The sequence below is a fragment of the Numida meleagris genome, chromosome 3, assembly GCF_002078875.1.
Source record: "Numida meleagris isolate 19003 breed g44 Domestic line chromosome 3, NumMel1.0, whole genome shotgun sequence".
NCBI lineage: Eukaryota > Metazoa > Chordata > Aves > Galliformes > Numididae > Numida > Numida meleagris.
The window spans coordinates 24,033,708-24,054,119 of NC_034411.1; the positions used below are offsets into that span (position 1 = coordinate 24,033,708).

The 20,412-nt window shown below is 39.9% G+C and overlaps 2 protein-coding genes and 1 non-coding gene across 16 annotated transcripts in view; 2 read left to right on the forward strand and 1 right to left on the reverse strand.

The window, feature by feature from the left end:
• Window positions 1-9,853, reverse strand: part of HAAO (3-hydroxyanthranilate 3,4-dioxygenase) — a 31,540-nt gene extending 21,687 nt beyond the window's left edge. The window contains exons 1-2 of the mRNA XM_021389473.1: window positions 8,185-9,853; window positions 5,430-5,508 (exon numbers count right to left, since the gene is read on the reverse strand). Coding sequence (XP_021245148.1) covers window positions 5,430-5,508; window positions 8,185-8,264 — 159 coding nt within the window. The 5' untranslated portion in view covers window positions 8,265-9,853. The remainder of the gene's footprint in view (window positions 1-5,429; window positions 5,509-8,184) is intronic.
• The window catches only part of MTA3 (metastasis associated 1 family member 3), a 696,451-nt gene that overhangs the window by 199,326 nt on the left and 476,713 nt on the right, over window positions 1-20,412 (forward strand). The gene's annotated exons all lie outside the window — the stretch shown is intronic.
• On the forward strand, window positions 12,318-12,412 carry TRNAI-UAU. The gene is made up of 2 exons: window positions 12,318-12,355; window positions 12,377-12,412. It is a non-coding gene; the product is annotated as a tRNA-Ile (tRNA).

A 20,412-nucleotide genomic window follows, 5' to 3' on the forward strand; every position in this document is an offset into this window, starting at 1 on the left:
CCATTCTGGCAGACTGTCCCTCTGCTGCCATCTGTCACATGGCAACAACATGTAACAGAATATCGGTGGGAAAGTTCAACCTCTACTGCCATACCACCAACATCTGCCTCTGAAGTTGTGGGCAAACATAATAAAATAGGAGGCACTACTTTCAGAGCAGCCCTTGTAAAATATACAATACTGTTAATATTTAAATAATAAAACAATTTGATTTTTAATATTTTCTTAAAGCATTAAAAAAAGAGAGGAACCAAAACATAAAACTAGTGGGATATGTGACCCTGTTTCTGTGAAACTAATGCATCCATCTGGTTTGATGGCAGTGACCGCAATTCTTAGTGAGCTCTCAAGGTACTCATCGGAGATTAGAGATGAAATTTTGCTCTCCCTATACTTCACCTTTGACAATTATTCACAAATGTGTGTACTGCCAAAAAGCGATCATGTGAATAAGGTGTGGTTGTGAAGTGAAGTACACTTCTCTCTGGTAAGAGAGGTCAAAATGGAAAGTACGGCTGCTTATTCTTTGCTGTTTAGAGCACTGTGTATGTGTTTTGATACATTGGCTATACAATTATCTGCCATTGCTTGAGTCAACAATGCACAGCATTGCCCTGCCCATGCCCTGGTTTCATTTGACACAGTGTCAATAGCACACTGATGGTTTGGTCGTTGCTGAGTGATGGGTATGTGTCTGGAGCCGCTCTGTGGGGAAGAGTCGCTGCCTTTAGAGCGCGGGGCTGTGGGTTGGACATGACTGACTGACTGGAATGACTGTCAGAGCCCCTCCCCATCAGCATCCCTTATCCCTATACAGTCTAGAGGGAAATGGAAGTTGCTAGGGGAGAGTTTCTCAAAAGTGTGCTGCCTAGAGAGCAGCATAAGGTAGAAGAAGGGGCTAACCTTCATTTCAGCACGTTTGTCAGAAATTGGAGTCACATCCTACTTGTGGTATATATGTGAGGGGGAGAAAAAGAAAAAACAAAGCTCAGGTTGGGAAATGCAGATGAGCTCAGACAGAGCTATGTCATGTTCCAGAGCAAGACAAATATATCTCAAGCAGAAAGTGTAAATATGCTATAAGCAGCTGACGGGATTGGCCCAGGTAATCAGAGGAGAGGGGAGCTTTCCATCCTGAGAATCTTCTCTAGGAGAGTGATGCCAAGGCTCTGATCTTTGGGGCTGGATCAGTATGTAGCTGGTTGTATCTATAGGAAACAACCCGGCTGCTGAGAACAAAAACTTCAGGTGGAATACAATGCAATGAGAAGGAGGGCTTCTAAAATCAAGTACAATATTGTGCCAGTGCAAATGTGTTGCAGGTGGCAGATGAAAGGCTGATTTAAATTTCTCTGCATGGAACTGCACAGTTATCTCTAGACTCAACATCAGGTGTGAAGAGAATATGAATTGTAATGAAGTTAAAAGCAGTTATTTGAGATTCATTTTGTTTAAGTGGCGAACTGGAGTAGGCAAAGAGGAGACTATCTACTTCTGTGATCCTACATTTAGAATATCTTACCTTCCCCCCAAAGCAGCCCACACAATGCAATAAATAAAATCTGAAAATGCTTTTACTACAGTTAAGTTTTGTTATGATCACGGGTTTTTATGTGCCATTAACTTCCTCTGAAACAAACAGTTCCCTTCAGCTTTCACTTACCTTATTTCTGGGAAGTTATAAGATGAATGAGATAAAACAATTGAGCTTTCCCCCCACCAAGGCTTTGCAAGTAAGCAAAAATACAGTAAATACACCCTGAATTCAGTGAGCTGGATAAACACTTTAACTCTGTGCCACAAATACATGATGTCAGAGCTGCTGTAGAAGCTTTCAGTGCTTCGCGTAGGATTCACACAAAAACTTATAAATCTAGCTTTATAACACAAATGCTTTCACATTAGTGCATACTAAGGAGATTTTTCCTGTGTAGCTATCTAGGTGCTTTCTCACAGCATTTTGCCACATTTTAAGAGAAGATGCATTTCCCAAAGCAATTCAGTCTGTCTTTGAGTCTGTCTGAATAGATGTGGTTCTTTGTTATCCCTGTCCTGATGGAGAAGGCTGCAAGTTGAAACTTAAAATTTGCACACAAGAAAAAGAATATGACAGTCAAAAATTCAAGCCAAGGAATATCAATGATTTATCTCTTGTAAGGTGCAGCTTAACTTTGCTATTCATGAAATCTGAATGGAAAACAACATCCTGACTATGAGACAGTATTTCTGTGCAGACAGATTGCAAATCAGCAGTGCACAGAAAATTAGGAATGAACAAATTGTAAAGGTGCGTATATAGGGAACCACTGCTAGCTGAGAGCAGGAAAAAAATTGTGCAAGACCAGGCACTGTTTTAGTCTACTTGACCATAGACTCCAAATGAAGTGTCCGAACTCCCTCATAATTAGCCATCAAAACAGATTTTTCTGATACACCTGCATGCCAAAGGTGCCAGCAGACAACAGCTTGGGAGGAGGATGCTCCCAAGCAGTCATCTCTGTGTCAGCGGCTTCCTGCTGCGAACTGCAGGCTGACTAGCACGCCTGCCATGAGGCACAAGCTATGTGTGGTAACAGACATAAAATCATGTCTAAACAGATATAAATAATCCTAAATTTAATGTTTCTTACTAAATCTTTTTGCCACCAGGATACTGGTAGAACAGAATCAGGCACATTTGCCAAGAGGATTATTGGGGTTTCATGATTTGGCCTGTGAACAGTACGTGCCTATTTTGGTTTCAAATTATCATTTAGTACTATAAATAACCTTTTGTCTGCCAAAATAATTGCTGAACACTGTTTTGAATCTTTTTCTTTCTTTTTTTTTTAATCCCAAGTCTAATTCAGGAATATACTCTCTTAGTATGAAACTCTCATATTTTCTTTTTTTTTTTTTTAGTGAAAAACATGGGTTTAAAGGATTAACTAGACCACAAGAAGTTGCAAATGTCTGGTTAAAAAGCTATGGTAAGATGCAATGTCTGACTGTACTGCATCCATATGAAAACTATGGCCCAATTTTGTCTGATACTATGAGTTCTCCTATGTTATAAGTACAAATTGGATCCATGACGGGGATTTTACACTTCCATTTTTGATCACTCAGTAATTATAGGAGACTTGCTATATAAAAGAAAATGTTAGGTATCAATACACCTTCAATGATTGAATTTGCAATAATTTACGTACTCTAATAACTTACATACAGTGATAAATTACATACATAATACATACTAATGTAAATTATTTCTCTACAGATGTGGCTAAATTTTATACTGTTATAAAGTCATAGAATAGATTTAAGCTTATTAAAGGCAGGCCAAATTTCTCTCCAGCGCATCTTGCAAAGAAGAAGAAAATTTGATGTAAATGATATTTGATGATTGGTGTGGGTCTCTTCCAACTCAGGATATTCTGTGATATTCGTCTGAGTTTTGGTTCAAGGGAAGAAGGAGATAAGACAAATTTTAAAAATGAAACCAGATAGGAATTGATCAGGGACAAAGGATAAAGTAGCATAAACTGAAAGATGCAAGGAGAGACAAGACCATAAAGAGAAGGAAAAAGTATAATTATTGTTTTTATACCCCCTAAGAGTGGACGATAACCTTGCCTTGGTGGGGGGGTTGGAACTAGATAATTAAGGTCCCTTTCAACTCAAACCATTCTGCGAATCTCTGATACTTAGTATTGTAGATCATACTGTTATTCTAGATAAACTTCAGCTTTTTGTTTTGTTTTCAGTCTATAGCTCTCACATTTTTCAAAGCTAGAAAATAAAGTAGTTGTATAAAACCTGGAAGGCTAAGTTGAAGGACAAAAAATTATTTGAACTCATTCACTTCCATACCTAACTTGGTTTTATGTTTTGCGAAACCTTGATATTATTGACCTTAACAAAATCCACTCATTCTTTGCAATTTAACTTGTAACACTTACCCTCCTGTTATGGCATGTTGTTATAGATGAGATGTTCTTCTCAGTGCTTTCTGAGCAGTCAGGCTACAGAATGTGGTTAATCCTTCCCAAGCACACAATCATGTTGACAAAAACACATTTTGTTTTCTTCAGCTGAGTATCTCTGGAATTTTCTTGCTAAGTGCATGACAGATGAGAAATTCTCCTGGCTAACAACGACCACACAGTACTGCACTGCCCTCCTTCTCACCCCAAACAACATGCTGGTGTGACACAAAGTGTGCCCAGGGCTACCCCTACGCAGGTGATGAGAATGGAGTCAGGGATCAGGGTGGATAGCCAAGTTCCTAACCAGACAGGGCTGTGCCCACAGCTGAGGGTGGGTGGTGAGACTACGGCAGCTATGCAAAGCAGGCAGGTGTCAGACAGTGATAAGGAGACAATTGCTCTTTCAGAACAGTAGTTATAATGACTATAGACAACTACACAGCACAGCTGTAACAGAAAATGAATAAAGGTTTCTGTGAAATGATTGAGTTGTTCTTGTGAGAAATGATTTGGTGGCAAGTAATGACATCTTTTTGTTTCTTTTCAAAAGTAGTTATTGAACTCAACATACTTCTCCTTAAAAGTATTTAGATGCCTAGGCTCGGGTTTTCAAAAGTGCTTAACATTAGGTGGCCAAAATTTATTGGAATTGCATGAAATTAAGGTACTGTTCTGGGAAGCAAGGCAAATAGTCTGCCATCCTAAAATCCTTATTGCCAGGCCTCTGCTTTCCCCTTTCTGCTAAGGTTGCTGCATGTACTTCTGTTATCCCTGTACTAGTGCAAGCAGATGAGTCCCTGGGCCTAGTGAACAATTTCATGATAAGAGCAGTAAATACAGCAGACTGTTAAAATTTTCATGCGTTTCTATTCTTTCTTCCTATATTCTGTATTTGGCCCAGTGGCTACTCACAACTCAAAAAAGTAGGATGACTTTCTTTTGTTACAGAAGATAGACAGGAAAAAAAGGATGGATTTGATTCTTAAAGAATCTCTGTTATATACATTCTGAGTTGAAGAGACCCACAGAGGTCATGTCCACCCAAAATTCAAACTCTATGTCTGAGAGTGTTCTCCAAATACTCTTTAAAATCCGGCAGGCTTGGTGCTGTGACCACTGCCCTGGGGAGCCCGTTCATTTTGAACTGTCAGAACGCTTTCTCTAGTATCCCTTTGGAAACTAATTATAGCAGAATATATCCGATCTCATCATGTTTATTTAAAAGGAAATGCACAGACTGTTGTTCTGGTGCATAATTCTGTTTAATTCTTTGAACAACTCTAATAAACACTATACCACTGAGATTGGCATTGCTTATTTGTAGCTCCATACAGATCAATTAAAACAACAAAATATAAATGGTTAATAATAATTATTAATTATTATTAATAATATATAATATATATTATATAATATATAATTATTGATTATTATATTATTAATATAAATATAATTGGTTACCTCCTCTCCTTCTTCAATATGATAATCCTTTCTTTGATTTGGCCCTCCAACAAACATCACATTCAATTGATGTCGATGCCTAGAAAAGAAAAGTGACTTTTTAAAGCTGCACACATTCTTTATTTCATGTAAGTTTTGTGAGTTTTTTGCTTGTTTTTAATGCTTTGAGGACAGTAAGTTAGTGAAACAAGAGTGTGGAGCAACATCCAGAATGAAAAAGAAAATACCTAGAGCATCTTCCTGCTCTGCCACTGCCTATCTACTTTTCTCCTGGTGTTTCAGTGCCTTCAGCTATGAAAAAGGGACAAAGGTACTTATCAACAGTGGAAAGAGCTTTGAATTATAAAGACAAAAAATAATATGCAAGAGGCAGGAAACAGGAGAATGTCCTTCAAAGGTGATCTTACTATTTCAAGATTCTATAAAGGTAAAATACCATTTTTCTTTTTAAGGTTATTAAAGGTTAAAATATACTTGGTTCCCAGTGGTGGAATTATTGGAGATTCTGACAAACTGGGAGAGCTGGGGCTGTTCAGCCTGGAGAAGAGAAGGCTCCGAGGTGACCTGATAGCAGCCTTTCAGTATCTAAAGGGGAGCTAAGGGAAGAAGGAAACAGACTCTTTAGCAGGGTCTGTGGTGACAGAACAAAGGGGAATGGCTTCAAGCTCAGAAGGTAGACTTAGGTTAGATACAAGGAAAAAATCTTTTACAGTGAGGCAGTGGAACGGGTTGCCCAGTGATGCTGTTGATACCCCGTCCCTGGAGACTTTCAAGGTGAGGCTGGATAAAGCTCTGGGCAAATTGATCGAGCTGTGGATGTCCCTGTTCATTGCAGGGGAGATGGACTAGATGGCCTTCAGAAATCCCTTCCAACTCTAAGGATTCTGTGATTCCATCAACTATCAGCTTGTTTCTCCTCTATTTATATTGGCTTTGCTGAAGTGAATAGCTTTGTGATGCTTTCTTTATGGTTGTGGATCTTTCAAAAAAAGGAAATTCAGGTCCTTTATCTTAACTCTGTTCTTCTTGAGAGTGCCAGTGAGAAGATTTCTTTGCATGTTTGTAATTGGCACATAAATGATCAAGTCTTTGAAAATAATCTTGGAAATCTATTAGTCAAATCCTGGATAATGGCCTAAAGATTAATCCTTAAAGCATGTAGATAGCACCAGGAGCAGGTGGTGAGAGACTCAATCTACACAATACAAGGCTTTTCCCTCTTCCTCCACAGGCTGAAGCTTTGATGGAAAAAAAAAATGGATTTATTTAATCTATGCAGGTTTTATCATGAAAAATGTCCCTTGTTTCACTGTGGCTTTTTGCAGTATTTATGGGGGAGACTCATCAACACTGACAACTTAGAAACTTGTATCACTTTCTAATCTCTGATAGACCTCATGTTCCACAGTTACTTCATGATTACAGAGCAGCTGGTAGGTTGTGCAGAATAGTTCAGTAATAGCAAAAAGGTTCATCTTACTGATGAAGAAAGAAAAACATGAATGTTTCACGTAATGTTTTACTGACATCACTGATAAGCTTTAGAAATGACTATGCATTATGAAGTGCTTCCTAAATCCATTCTGAACATGAAAGAAATGAAAGCACTCATAAAGTGAGGACATTTTCTTCTCTCTCTCACTGCAAAACTGTTGCGGTGATTTGTTTCATAATTTCTCAATCAGAACATAAAACTTCAGTTTCAATAGCAACATCTCAGTTAGGATGTGCATTTTACCTTACAACCTTTAGCCCTGCAACCATAAATTAGAAAAGCAAATGTATCTGTGAACAGAAATTTATGTCATTGCTACAGTGCTGGCCATTCAGCTTTTTATTAGAGGTAGTACTTAAGGATAGGGCAATAGGTACATTCTTTGATGCTTTTTTAAATAATTAAAATTGAAAAACAAGGAAAAAAAGCAAGTTTTCTTGCTTGCAGGTTTTCTATCATTTCTTATAGATTATTCTCTCTCTTATAAAAATTTTACACAGAGGTAGTTTTAGACTAAATATATTATCCTTGACTTCAGTGACAAAGGAAATCCTTGCTAACTTCACAACCAGAAATTCAAGACTGAAATTTGTTCAAGGGCTTTGATACTGACAATATGCATGCTGTAAGCTTGCATAATGTCCATGCTTCTTTTTTCTTCTGTTAGCTGGATAATTATTCAGTATACAGTTCATAGCTCTAAGCTGCTAATTAGTCCCCTGAAACACTGCCTGTTCAGCCTCATGCAGAACAGAGGGTCCATCCCTGCACTGACAGTTCTGGAAATGCCCTGGAAATTAGCAATTCCTGCATTCCTCCTCTGCTTTTCTCCTTGTCTTTATGTGACACATCCTGCCAGTTCTGATTGCTCGTGTATATCTGGCCCTTCTGCAGTGTTGGAATGACCCTCAGCAGCTCAGCTGTTTCAGGTTGTAAGATGGTAGCACAAATCTCTTGGCTAGATCTTACAATTTATGGATGGGATGCCATCTCCTCAGATTTCTATGAGTTTATTGTCAGAGGGCCTGATGCAAAGTCTCTTAGTGGCCTAACTGCCTTCAAGCTGAAGTGAGGTAAACATACTTGATCTTCTGCAAAGTCACCACAAAATATGTGCAAGTTACTTCCTGTTCTTCAAAGCTGCAGTATGAGTGACTGCTGTCCGAGAGAACTACACTTTCTTATATTTTAACAGTTTCCTCTTATAGCTAAGAATATTTATATCTAAGAACAACATATAACGCTCCTTCATTTACTTACATAAGCTTGTTGCACACAGGTGGTAAAAAGGCTGCCTTGTTTTCTTCTATCCATTGTCTGACATTTACAAGAAGCTCCATGATCCTCCAGCTCCACCACCTACTAGGAAGCTTTTCAGGAAGATGTTTGAGTTCGCACAGCGCTCATTCTCTGGGCAAACCACAGGCAACACAGTCCCCAGAGCTCAGGATTGGTTGGTAGAGGAGGTGTCTTCAGGCTGGATTGTCAAAGGGGACAGGTCCATCAACCAAAGGTTACTTTAGAAAGAGTGCTAATGCTCTAGCAGCTTAGCTAATAATTGACCAGTGTTTTAAAAAATGTATTTTCATCTGAGGCTCATTCTACCTCAAGGAGGTTGCTTCATTCTCTTAGCTGCAACAAATGTTACCTCTCTACAGAAATTGTCTCGTTACATCGAGTTATGAAAACTTGGGTATATCTAATATAGAAACAGAAAACTTCAAAGCTAAATGCAAATTGAGAGCCAGTGCTCAAAGTTCAGCTGCATGTATATAACAAAAACAATGTATTTTTGTACACAACTGTCTATTTGAATGTTTCAGGCTTAATAACAGTCCTGTTTCCTTTTCCCACTTCCCCTCAAGCTTCTTAGGCCAAACGACAGGGTATGTGACTCTTTAGTTGTTCTTATTGCACTTTAGTCTTGTGACAATATCTATACCGTGCTTAGTGTGTCAGTGTGCATGGGCATAAGAGTATAGCATGATTTATTTAAAAGTGGGTTATATATCCTTGATGACTTGTTCCTATGGGCTGCGCAGCTTCTGGACTGAAGAGTCAGGATGCTGGAACAGTACAAACTGGGGAGTTCTTCAGCTTATACCAATATAACTTTCCTATGAGTGGAAAAAGAAAAGCAATGGAGTGTGAGTTGAAACTAATGCTATAACTCTTACTTTAGTAAGTATGAGAGTGACTCTCCGCTTTACTTTCATCCCTACTACTTCTTTGCAATTTAGTTTAAATTACTTACGTAATTGATCCAAAAAAACTCAGCTTATTTTAAGATTAAAAAAAAATCACATGGGGATTATAGCTCTGTTACATTATTACAGTCAGTATGGTATTGGCAATGCTTTCCTCTGAAATAAGCCTAATGTACTTATTATTTCACTCAATTATTTTAAAAAAAAAAGTAACACATTATTTATTTAGTACATGAATTTTCCACCATTAGAATGACTGTGGTGAGACATCACTGCATAGCATATTCATTAGGCCCGGTTTTGGACCTACAGGCAGGAACATTTTGGTGCTTTTTGTTCTGTAGGCTGCTGGCACGCTATTTAGCTGCAAAGGAAAGCAATCTTCCATTTAAAAGGCACTTTCACTGAGAGGATTGTGACCCAGCCAGGAGAACTGAAGACACTTTTAATGACAATGGTTTTTGTAAAGCTCTACCTCATCATTAGTAAGGGACTCCATTTGTCAGGCATGAGAGCAAAGAGATTGTCCAGATTCACAGCAGGAAAAAACACATGCTGGATTTGATAAAGTCAATATTAATGTGCAAGTTTTAACTGTAGGGTTATTCTGTCTCAATTCCCTACTCTCATCTCTAGCCTCCACTATTTTTCCCGCTAAGCAGAATACAAGGCATCATTACCTGCAGAGAACACTATCTCAGTACAAGCTGATAAACCCATTTTATGGCTAAAGTGAGGAATGGGGGGGGGGGGGGGGGGAAAGCATTCAGGAAACCAATAAAGTTCACTTATAAAATTCACCATTGCTAGGAAGTGGAGGTGACTGTCAGAGGGCAGCATTTTTTTGGAACCTTTTGAAAAATACAGTGGGCTCCCCATTTATGTAGTGAAAGTAAGGGAATGTTGCTTTTTTTTTTTTGAGGAGAGATAAGAAATGATCTGTGCAGCCTGGAAGTTCTGGGCAATGAAACCCAATGTCTGTGAAGCGTATTGGAGAGGCGAAGACCACACCTAGTGCTGCAGTCTCTGTGAGACCCAGGCAAGTTTGTATACCTCATGACTTGTTTGGGACCTGTATTTTTTCTCGCTTTTCTGCTTCTCAGAGAATCTTCACATCCTTTATAGTCTGTTCCAGAAGCATGGGTTTCCACATCTGCTTTTGGCTCAGATCCTTCCCTAAGGTGGGGAAGACACAGGTTAAAGGCTCAAGATTTGTCAGCTTTTGCTGAGAGAAATGCAAGCCTAGTGAAGTACAAAACTAATCAATCTATCTTTTGTGTTATGGGTGCAGGAAAAAGTATTATTGTGGAAAAAAAGCACCCGAACATGCTTCCTCTTTTTTTGTCAATTCTGTGTTTTTTGTGTCCTAAAAAATTCTTTGAGAACCAATATAAATGAAGTACTTTTAAAACAGAAAGCATTATTTATATTTTAAAAACCCTGCGTAGTTGGAAATAAAAATTCAAATTGGTAACAAATGTATGACAGGAGCCCAAGTGAAGTTTTGTTCCCATGTACAAACTAGCTCACATGACCATGTTTTCACTGTTTTATTTATAAACATACTATCAAGGGCCTCAGTCAGTATTGGTGGGGACAAATGTAAAAAACAAGATCACATTGCAAAGCAGAAGAGTTAAATATCCTGCAACGTCTACTTGAATCTTTACTATTGCTATCATTTTTATGGGAAGGCCGATTCAAGTGCAACAGCACTGATTATTATCTGTGTAAATATCACAAGCAGATTCATTGAGTCCTTCCTGTTGTCTAAGGCTGAATCTGCAATGAATAACTTGTCTGTAGATTCATAGCTTCACCTTTAATTCATCCTGACAATTTTGTACTTGCCAAAGAAGCACCTGGTTGGATGAAATTATATTCACTGTGATCTTTGCATAATGTATTTTACTTGGTAGTGTAATGATGCGCTAGTAAGGGTGATGAAGACAACTGCAGTGTTCTGGCATGCCATCTAAACAATACACAATGATGTAAAATTGTTCTAAGAAATGAACTGGCAGTAGTTTTCTTCTCTCTGTCAGTCACTTTCATCAGTAGTTAAGATACAGTGGTTACGTGTTACTTCACCTGTCAGTGCTGTATACTACTGAATCATATTCTAAGTAATGCCCACACTAATGGCACCAACAGCAGAACAGCAGCCTTGACAGGTGAGAAGCGCCCTGTCTCCATCAAGCACAGTCTCAAAAGGTTTCAGCTCATTTATGAATCTTCTGTAGGGGAGGAGGTAATGAAGCCGCATGTACCTGACACTCAACTTTGGATATCAGTGCTACCTACTGAAAGCTGGTTGAGTGCCTGTCACCTGCTGTGTTGGATCACGAATATTTCATTTTAGAGGCCATGAAACCCAAGTGCTCTTGCAGCACTGCACAGCCATGCGCTCTGTTATGACAGGTCTAGAGCTTGTTGATTTGCCCACAGTAAAGCAGATGCAGAAAACAAGCATTCTTTCTGGTGATTATGTCAGCAGCCCAGCGGAGCTGTCTCACATCTAGGGAAGTAAATATGATGACAATGCATAATGATGGGAAGAAAAAATAGAGAAATTGCGTCCTTGTCCCAACTGTGTTGCAGTATTGGAGCATTACTTGGGTTTACATGTCTGCTGATGCTAATTCTGTTTACCATTTTCCTGCCACGTTGAGATAATGACAGTGACAGAGATGACTGCAAGATAAGTTCATGTCAGCACTATACTTTAACAGTAAATGCATGCACAAGGTTTTTCTAATAACTGTTTCTAAGAAAGTAATAAATCACGTGTATATATTGTGCTGTTCCTGTACATAAATAATGGTTACATTCAGTGTTTTCATCTCGGGACACATCCCGGCCTCCGGCCACGCTTCCCCCGCCGGGGATAGGCCGGACTGCTCCCGGGGCCGCCATGCGGCCCAGCGTCCGACGGGCACCCGAGGTGGGAGGGCTTTGTGCCGGCCGCCGAGGCTGCTCTCCGCCCTCCCGCGCTTCGTGGCGCCGCCAGCCCGGTTCTCCCCCGGGATTGCGCTGCTGGTAATGGCGGGAGAGCGGCGCTGGCAGGAAGCCGAGACACGGCGGGGCCGTGAAGGGGCGTAGGGCACGGACTAGAAGCCCGATGTACATCTCCCGCCCAGCCCGGGCGAGTGCTTGATAAAGCGTTCGGGAGGAGTTGGTGTCAGGGCTCCAGTGGCGCAATCGGTTAGCGCGCGGTACTTATACAGCAGTACTAAAGCCGAGCAATGCCGAGGTTGTGAGTTCGAGCCTCACCTGGAGCACGGCCCTTTTTGAGAGGGAGAAAGGGCTTTTTTTGAGACTGCTCCTGAGGAGGAAATGGAGGAACTGAAAAGTGTTCAGAAAAATTATACGTGGGCTCTTAATGCGTGCCCTTGCTGCCAGGGAGGTTTTGAACCTGTGAGTGGATCCTTACTGCTTGTTGTAGAAGTAGGGGGAAGTGGACATACACAGGGAGTGCATGCATCAGGCATTTTTTCTATGCATTTGGTTGTGTAGACATGTGCGTATATAGATGTGTGTTTAATACTTTTATAGAGCAGCTTTTTAGTGTGGAGTAATCAACGTTTTCCTGGAAGGAACTGCATTGCCACCTTGCAGGAAATAAAGGTTGCTCTATAATAGGTTATTTAACACAGTGGTACTTTCTGACTGGTGCGATCACTACAAGCAATCTCTTCCTTTGCCTCCTTAGCATGCATATTCACTGTAACTGCTCATTAATATGGTAATGTTTTGGAAATGTGTAATCCAGAGCAGGAAGGAAGAGAACTCAGTTTTAGATTTGCTTTCATAATTGGAGAAGTGGCAAGGCTGGAGAAAAAGGGCAACTTCTTCCAGAAAGAGAAAGTTGGAGGATACCACTCAAGCATTTAGGCCCAGAGCTTGTAAAAAATGCCTGCTAACATCTAATCTAGTATTGCAGCACTGCAACTTATATAAATAGTTCATCGAGAACCTTGGGATTGTGCAGGCAGAGGCATCGCCATTACCCAAATCAGCCCATGGGTGTGTTACTGCAGGCACCTAATTCCTTGAAGTGGCACTTTTAATTCTAGTTCTTTAGTTACTACATCTTCTCTATCCTCGTGACCACCTTGTCCCCTCTGAATTTTTCAGGAACTTCACCACTGATTTCAGTGGTGGTATGCTTGTGGCTGAGGTGTGCACTGTATCAGTATAATGAGGCCTAAGTAAACAAAGTGTAGATACAATCCATCCTCTGTTTGCTTTTGCACATTTTCTCCTTCATGTACGAGTACATTAGAATGATAGGGAGAGAAGACAAGATGGAGTCACGTTTACAGAGGTGTTAATGTAGTAAAAAAATAAAAATGAAAGCACTGTTTTTGTGCAACTGAAAGGAAGAATAGCAGAAAGCCTGGTGTTTGTGATGGCGGAGGCAACCTGTTCCCCATGTTGGACCCACCTTTTTGAAGACTTGGGGAAAAATACTGCTTTCTCCTCTCCCTGACTAACAGGAGCCTTATATTTGTAGTAAGGGTTTTGCCTTGGTTTACTGAGGGTGATAGTGCAATTTTTGCTATATGCAAGGAGCACAAAATGATGCTATTTGCTGCATTCACAGCAGCAGCCCAGCTTCTCTGTAATGTGCTTCTGCTGCACTAGAGAGCAGTAGTACAAGCAGTAAGAATTGCACAGTGCTATAGCCTCCTTCAAGGCCTCCCTCATCCTTATGATCCTTCCTTTGCCCATGTTCTCTCTCAAAGGGGATTTCTGTCTTGCCTCTGAAGGAAAAAAAAAAAAAAAAAGACTAAAAGATCAAAATTGCCATGTGAGGAACACCTGTTTGTATTCCTGCAGCAGAACTCTACACTCCTGATTGGCTCTATTGCTTAACACCTGAGTGAGAGCCTGAGATGGCGATTTCATGCTGGAAGTCATGTGAAATCAGGACAGTTAATGGGGAATTCACTTTGCTCACACAACAGAAGAATGTTATTTACCTGTGTATAATGGCTGTTCATGAAACAAATTGAACAGAACTTCTACAAAAGTCTGAGTACATCCTGAGGAGCACCGGGCCATGAGGTAAGATAAATTAAAGCATCTGGGGAGAGGTGTGGCTGTTTATGGCCTGTCTGTGGACACCTGGTGGTGCTAGGGTATGCTTTTGCTCTGGTATGGAGGCCCTGGGCCTTGTTGCCAGCCTGCTGCAGCCTGAGGAAGAAGGGTGCTATTTTGGAGCAGAGGTTAGTGAGTTTGTGTTTTTCTTTGGGTGGCTGGGAGGCTGTTGTGGGCTTGTTTGCTGCTATTTGTTTGTTTCTTTGCTCTGGTGAAACAGTGAAGCTGGGTGCTTTGGGAAGGGAGCTTAGGATATGCGCTTGTACAGCTTCAGGCTTGTGAGGCTATGGTCTTGCCTTCTGCCTTCTCTAACTCTGACAGAGAGCCCCAGGCTGGCTTCTGTTTTTCCATTTTAAAGTATTTTTTAATGAAAAAAAATGGGCGTCTTTAAGGCTTAGGAGAGAAAAGTATGTATTTTTGTTTATCCTAAAGGTTTTCTTTGTTTGTTTTGTTGGGTGTCTAGGTCCTGAACTACTGGTTAGTGCTTTAATTCTAGTTGGTAGTGGCTTATACATATAAGCATGTATATATTTATGTAGGTGTATGTAAAGATACCCTTATACTACTACTACAGTGTCTGTGTGTGATTGGTATTTTCTAAAACTTTAATGTAGGCAGATGATATACCTAGAAAACATTTGTGTGATGCAAGCTGTACTAAGGTTACTTATGCCTGTTACTTACTGCTAGAGGAAGAATCTTACAAAGATCCATCTACTGTGTGGTTGTGAACAATAAATAACAATCAACTTATGGGACAGGTTTTACATTTGTGTGGTATTTCTTGCATGGGAAGTCCCACTGGAATGGGAGATGTAGGATGGTGGGAGAAGGTAAGACAGAGTTATTGCCATGTATTGCTTTTGATATAACTTGTTGCCATTTATTCTGCTTGTTGCATGTTGTAGTCCTGATCTTTGTGAGGCTCTTGAGTGTTTGCTTAATACAATTTGAGTGTATCAATGTTGAAGTTTCCACTGTATTGAGTTTTGTATACTACAAAAAAGTCTGTAAAATATTATGATGAAGACTTGATCCGCTTAATTATTTTGAAACCAAAGTAATATTTTAGTCTTAAAAATAAACAAATAAGGATATGCTTTTCTTAACTTTTCCAATAGATGGCACTATGATCCCACAGAGTGAAAAAGAGAAACCCTAGCAAGTGTTCCCAGACATCCTAAAAATAGAAATGTTTCGTTGTGCGCAGAGAACAATAGGCAAAAATTCCAAGGGTAATTCCAAGATAAACCACGTCAACTGGAGGTATAGGTGCTTTTTTGCTAGTGATTTGTCTTTTTTATGTAACATCTTGAACTTTCTGGATTTAAAATCTGTTGATTAGTTGTGTTGGGAGTAACAGAAGCTTATAGGATGTATCATGTTTTTTGAAGTCTGTATGAATTCAGTACTGTTTCAGAGTGCCAGCATAGCAGGCCCAGCTTGGATTCTTCTAAACAAACCTTTTAGAAGCTTTCTTGCAGTGCTGCCTAAACACCAGTTGGCTGCTTCCTGTTGAGGGTTCCCGTGCTATGGAGGTACTAGACTAAGAAACAGTAGCTGGAAGGAGAGGAATAGAGTGTAGATGCTTGCAAACCAAGGGGAAGGACTTGTTTAACCCAAATCTTAATATATAGCTGAGGAAAAGGATAATAAAGGGCAGTCCAGTAGACAAGATCATAAAGAGGATTCATGTATTGCTCTCCAAACCCCAGTTTGTAGAGGTAACAAGAATGATATGAAAGAGGGGAGGAAAACAAAGAAAGAAAAGCAGGAGAGAATGGGAGGGCAGTTAAAAGAACATTTTGCTTGAGCAAAGAGTTATCTCAAGAGGCAGTTTTTCTTTGTGTATTTTGAGTAGTTACTTCAGTGTACCCATGTAAGGGAGCCCTCAGCCTCTCTAGGGATTAGAGCTGGTGTGGGAGGGCTGGAGAGCTCAGCTTTCTGGCTTAGAAAAGGAAGGAAGTGGATAATCAGTACTGGTGTTTGTGCCCATTTAATTTTGTTGCTTATGCTGAGTTTCCTGTGTTAGGTTCTGCTTTTAAGGTGGAAAAAAACTCCTGTTTTTTCCAAATAGTTTTGGTTCAGCCTAAATATTTCAAACCTTGGAAAATGCTCAAAACAAAGCAAGACAAACTAAACCAAACCCAGAGAAAGAACAAGCTGGGAAAGTAGCTGAAATGACAGGGTATAGAGTTTGTGATTACAAATGTTGGCAGAAGCACGCTCCCTTGAAGGAAGGAATCAAGCCTGTACTGCTTGCTTTAGCTGAGAGATCTTTCATTGTGAGTCGGCAGATTTAGGGTATTGTTAGGAAATGTATCTAAAAATTTTACCACAAAATAGACATGAAGATTGTTAGAGAAACAACAATTTTTAATGGCTTATCTTTTGGGAAAAAAAATGTATAAAATACCTGGGACATTTTGCCACAGGTCATGTAGGTTTCTGGTGTAGCTTGGAGTCAGTTATTTTTCAAGTTTTGGTGAGAGGTTGCCAGATTGATTGCAAACATCAAAAACTAAAATTATTTGCAAGGGTAGAGGATAATAAAACTCTGAGTCAGCTGACTTCATTGCATGCGTTTACTTTCTGTATATCTTAGCCACTGGGATAAGCATTATAGTTGATCAATTTTAATCCTTAAAATTAAGTACTATTTGCTCACTGTTTAAAGGAGGACAGGGATCTGTCTTTAAAGAGAGTCACATCAGACTTGTTTGAGCAAGTGTGAAGCCCAGTTAATATTAAAGCTGTTATTAATGCAATTGTATGTAGCTTTGTTAGTGAACTACATTTTGAACAATGTATCTGCTGCTTTTGCATAAGCTCATATGCCATTGCGGCAAGCTGAAAATGTCTTACAAGTGAAGATATGCCCACCTCATTTAGGGTGTTCAGGAGGGTTTGTAGGAAAATGATAATTGATTTGAGGGTGCTCTCAGTCAAGTGAGTAGGGAGTATCTCTACGAAGTGCCCAGGCCTGAGGCTTGGGGATTTGCTCTTGTGTATGCTCAGGGCACTCACAGAAAGGCTCAGCTTCAGAAGGAGAGGGGTGCCTTGAAGCTGGTGCCCTTCTGGGGAAAGCAGGAAGCATCCTTGTATACCCTTCCTTCTGCTTCCCCACACCCATTTCCCTGTGTGCTTGCTGCCTGCTCAAACTTGTTGCACTTTGGATAATGGCTCTAAGGATTTGACATTACACTACAAGATCCATACCAGCTGCCTTGTCTTGCTGTGGCTGCAGATGTCCTGTGAATCCTTCTGTGAATTGCTTTGGATGCACTGTTCCCCAGGTGACTTGAGGTGGACACGCATGGCTGTAGAGTGGTTGCAGCTGGGGTCTTGGGCCAGCTCAGTTGCCAACCCCTTCATTTAATGTATAGTGTCTCTTCTTCTTCTGTGGAGCTAGAGACTTCTGTTTCATTAGTTTCAAGTGCACTATGGTCTGTCTTCATTCTTGAAAACAAATTTGTTAATAGAGAATTTAAGGTACTTGCCCCAGCACCTTTAGATGCCTGATTACCAGAATGTCTGACAGGATTCATATACTCTTAAAAAAAAAATTGGCCAAACTTTCAAGACCGCCTAGGGCATGCCTGTGTGATATTGATGCTTGTCTACTTAGTTCTAAGCATCTGGATGTTGCAAAAACTGCTCTTTATTGCAAATGTAATGTATTCAAAGCATTCTTGTGTGAGCAGTTACTCTGAGGTTTGGAAAATCAGTATGTGCAACTGCTTTCTTTTTGCTGTTTCTTGTCTCTGTACATTAGACTCAGTGTTGGTACTCTGGGCAGTTATTTCACTAACCACTCCTGAGGAATGTTATCCTGTCTGAAAACTGTGGCTACCCATGTGCTCTTGAGTACCCAGACCTTACTAGCTGGGGCCTGGTGTTGCTATGAGGCAAATGTAGAAACCAATCAGATAGCTTGCACACAGGTGCATTTTAAGTTGCCTGTGGGCAGTGATATGGTTAGTTTCACTTTTTCAGGTGCATAAAGCTCAAGTCTACTGAGATGGTCGAACTTAAAATCATGTCGATGTTTGGACATCTCAGCATTCTCCCATGGATTACTGAAAGCTGAGGAGCATTCCGATTGCAGCCTGTCATCTAAATGCTTCCAAAAGTAAAGATCAAACTGTCAAGCAACAGAGATGAACTATTTTTTTTAAAGTATAATACAAAGGAGTACATTTTCACCATGTCAGTGTGTTTGCCTCGTGCTCTAAAAGTGGATGAAGTTTGGCCCAAAATAATGGGAAGCTTATGTCTGGCTGAAAGGAAACCAGAAATTTCACAGGGCTTTAAAGTATGACCCACTGCATCATTCAGTATATGTGGTTTTTGGCATGATTCAGCAGTAAATACTGGTTGAAAACAGAATTGTGAATTATAGGGTAAATAACTCAGGCCAAAGAAAGGCCTCCTGCTTATACATATACAGTAAAGGTAATGGAAGTAGTAAAATACAGTTGCTGAGAAGAAGAGCAGCGGTTTGGAACATATTAATTCACCATTAGCTGCTAAAACCATTGAAATGATCCTTGGGGATAACACCTGAAATGAGGGCATAATCAACTCTTCAGTATCTGTATGTGCATGCTGAGCAGTAAGTAATGCGAAGACTGCTGCACTTGGCAGGCATCGTTTTGGAGGAGACTTTCTGTACTGTAGGCACTGGTTTGCAGGATCATAAGTGGCATAATGCTCATTTGATAGATGATCTAATGAATGTCTGTGAATTGACTTCTTAAAAGCTTTATATTTTTGTAAAGTTGACCATTGGGCTAGATGCACTGCACCCTGGAAGAAGAGAATTTCTTTTTTGCTAAATTGTTTTTCTTGTCTGACTCTTTGCATTTTATTTAATATTTTACTAGGTAGATGGCACTGGTTACTGACCTAAGACTTGTCTTGTAGTAAATACATAGAGAGCTACCTGAACTATGTTTTTGCATGTGATTTGAAATAATGCTTTCTATTTAGGCAAAGAAGAGCCAATATTGTACTGACAGAAGTGTTTGGGTAGCACTTCGCCTGAGTTGTCTGGATTCTATTTGGTTCATGGGGAAAGAAGGGGTTGTTCAGAAATCCACAGGATCCTTGCTCAATTGCAGTGCAAATTAAGGCAAATAGCAGAATGAACTGTTAGCACAGTAACTTCTCCAGTTTGGGTGTATTTTAGTTGCTCTTTGAGCTCAGATTGCCTTGGCTTAATGTGTAGCAGGCTTTTCACAATGGGGAAGATTATCACTGGTGTGTGGCATCTATAGAGCCATGGGCCGAGGAGAACAGCTAACGGGCTGACCATAAAGGGCCCATGATGAGCTGCTCCTTCACAATGACTTCCTTTTGAACCATGGTAATTGGAAGACTACAGTTCCTTGATGTCCCCAATGAATTCTGGTTTGAAATACAAACCTTGACTGTATTTAATTTTTACATAGAATATTTCTACTTATTAAGTTGCTTGTTTTCTCTGGAAGCTAATCCAGTAGATAATGGGGTGAAAATTCCTGTAGCTTATGCTGCTAAATGGCTGCTGGACAATATAAGAAAGTAGGGTTTAAGGATCAGTTTGGAAAGTAACTTAGACCAGAAGTTTCCTGTAACAGTTGTGGTTTGGATACAGTTGAAATAAGAACAGTGTATCTAAATTCAATTGTACTGGCATTGACTGAGTAATAATCTTAGAGTAGATGTGAATAATACACATTAGATACTAACAAGCTGTATCCTGGAAGAAAACTATAAGCAATACAGACAAATTAGAGAGGAAAAGCTGGTAGTGATTACAAGCGATGAAAGTGCTGGTCCTGGCCGTCCTGCTCTATAAATAATCTTGAAGGAATATTAGGAGCATTGGTAGTAGCAACATTTAACCATCTGACTCAGCATCTGTGAGATGTTCTTTTAAAAAAGGGGGAAAAAAAAAAAAAGTAGTAACAATTAAATACCAGTTAGCAGACCAGCATCACTGAAATTAGTAGGTGAACACAACCCTGTGATGTAATGTTGTTAGTTTTTTGTGTGCTCCATATCCCCTGCTTGTTTTGCATGTGGTTGTTTTATTTGATAGGTTAGATGTTTTCGTGATGTTCATGAACCATTAGTGGTCAATGAAGTCCTAGTAAGTGCTCAGTACAAGTTACCATGTGTAAATCTAGCCATG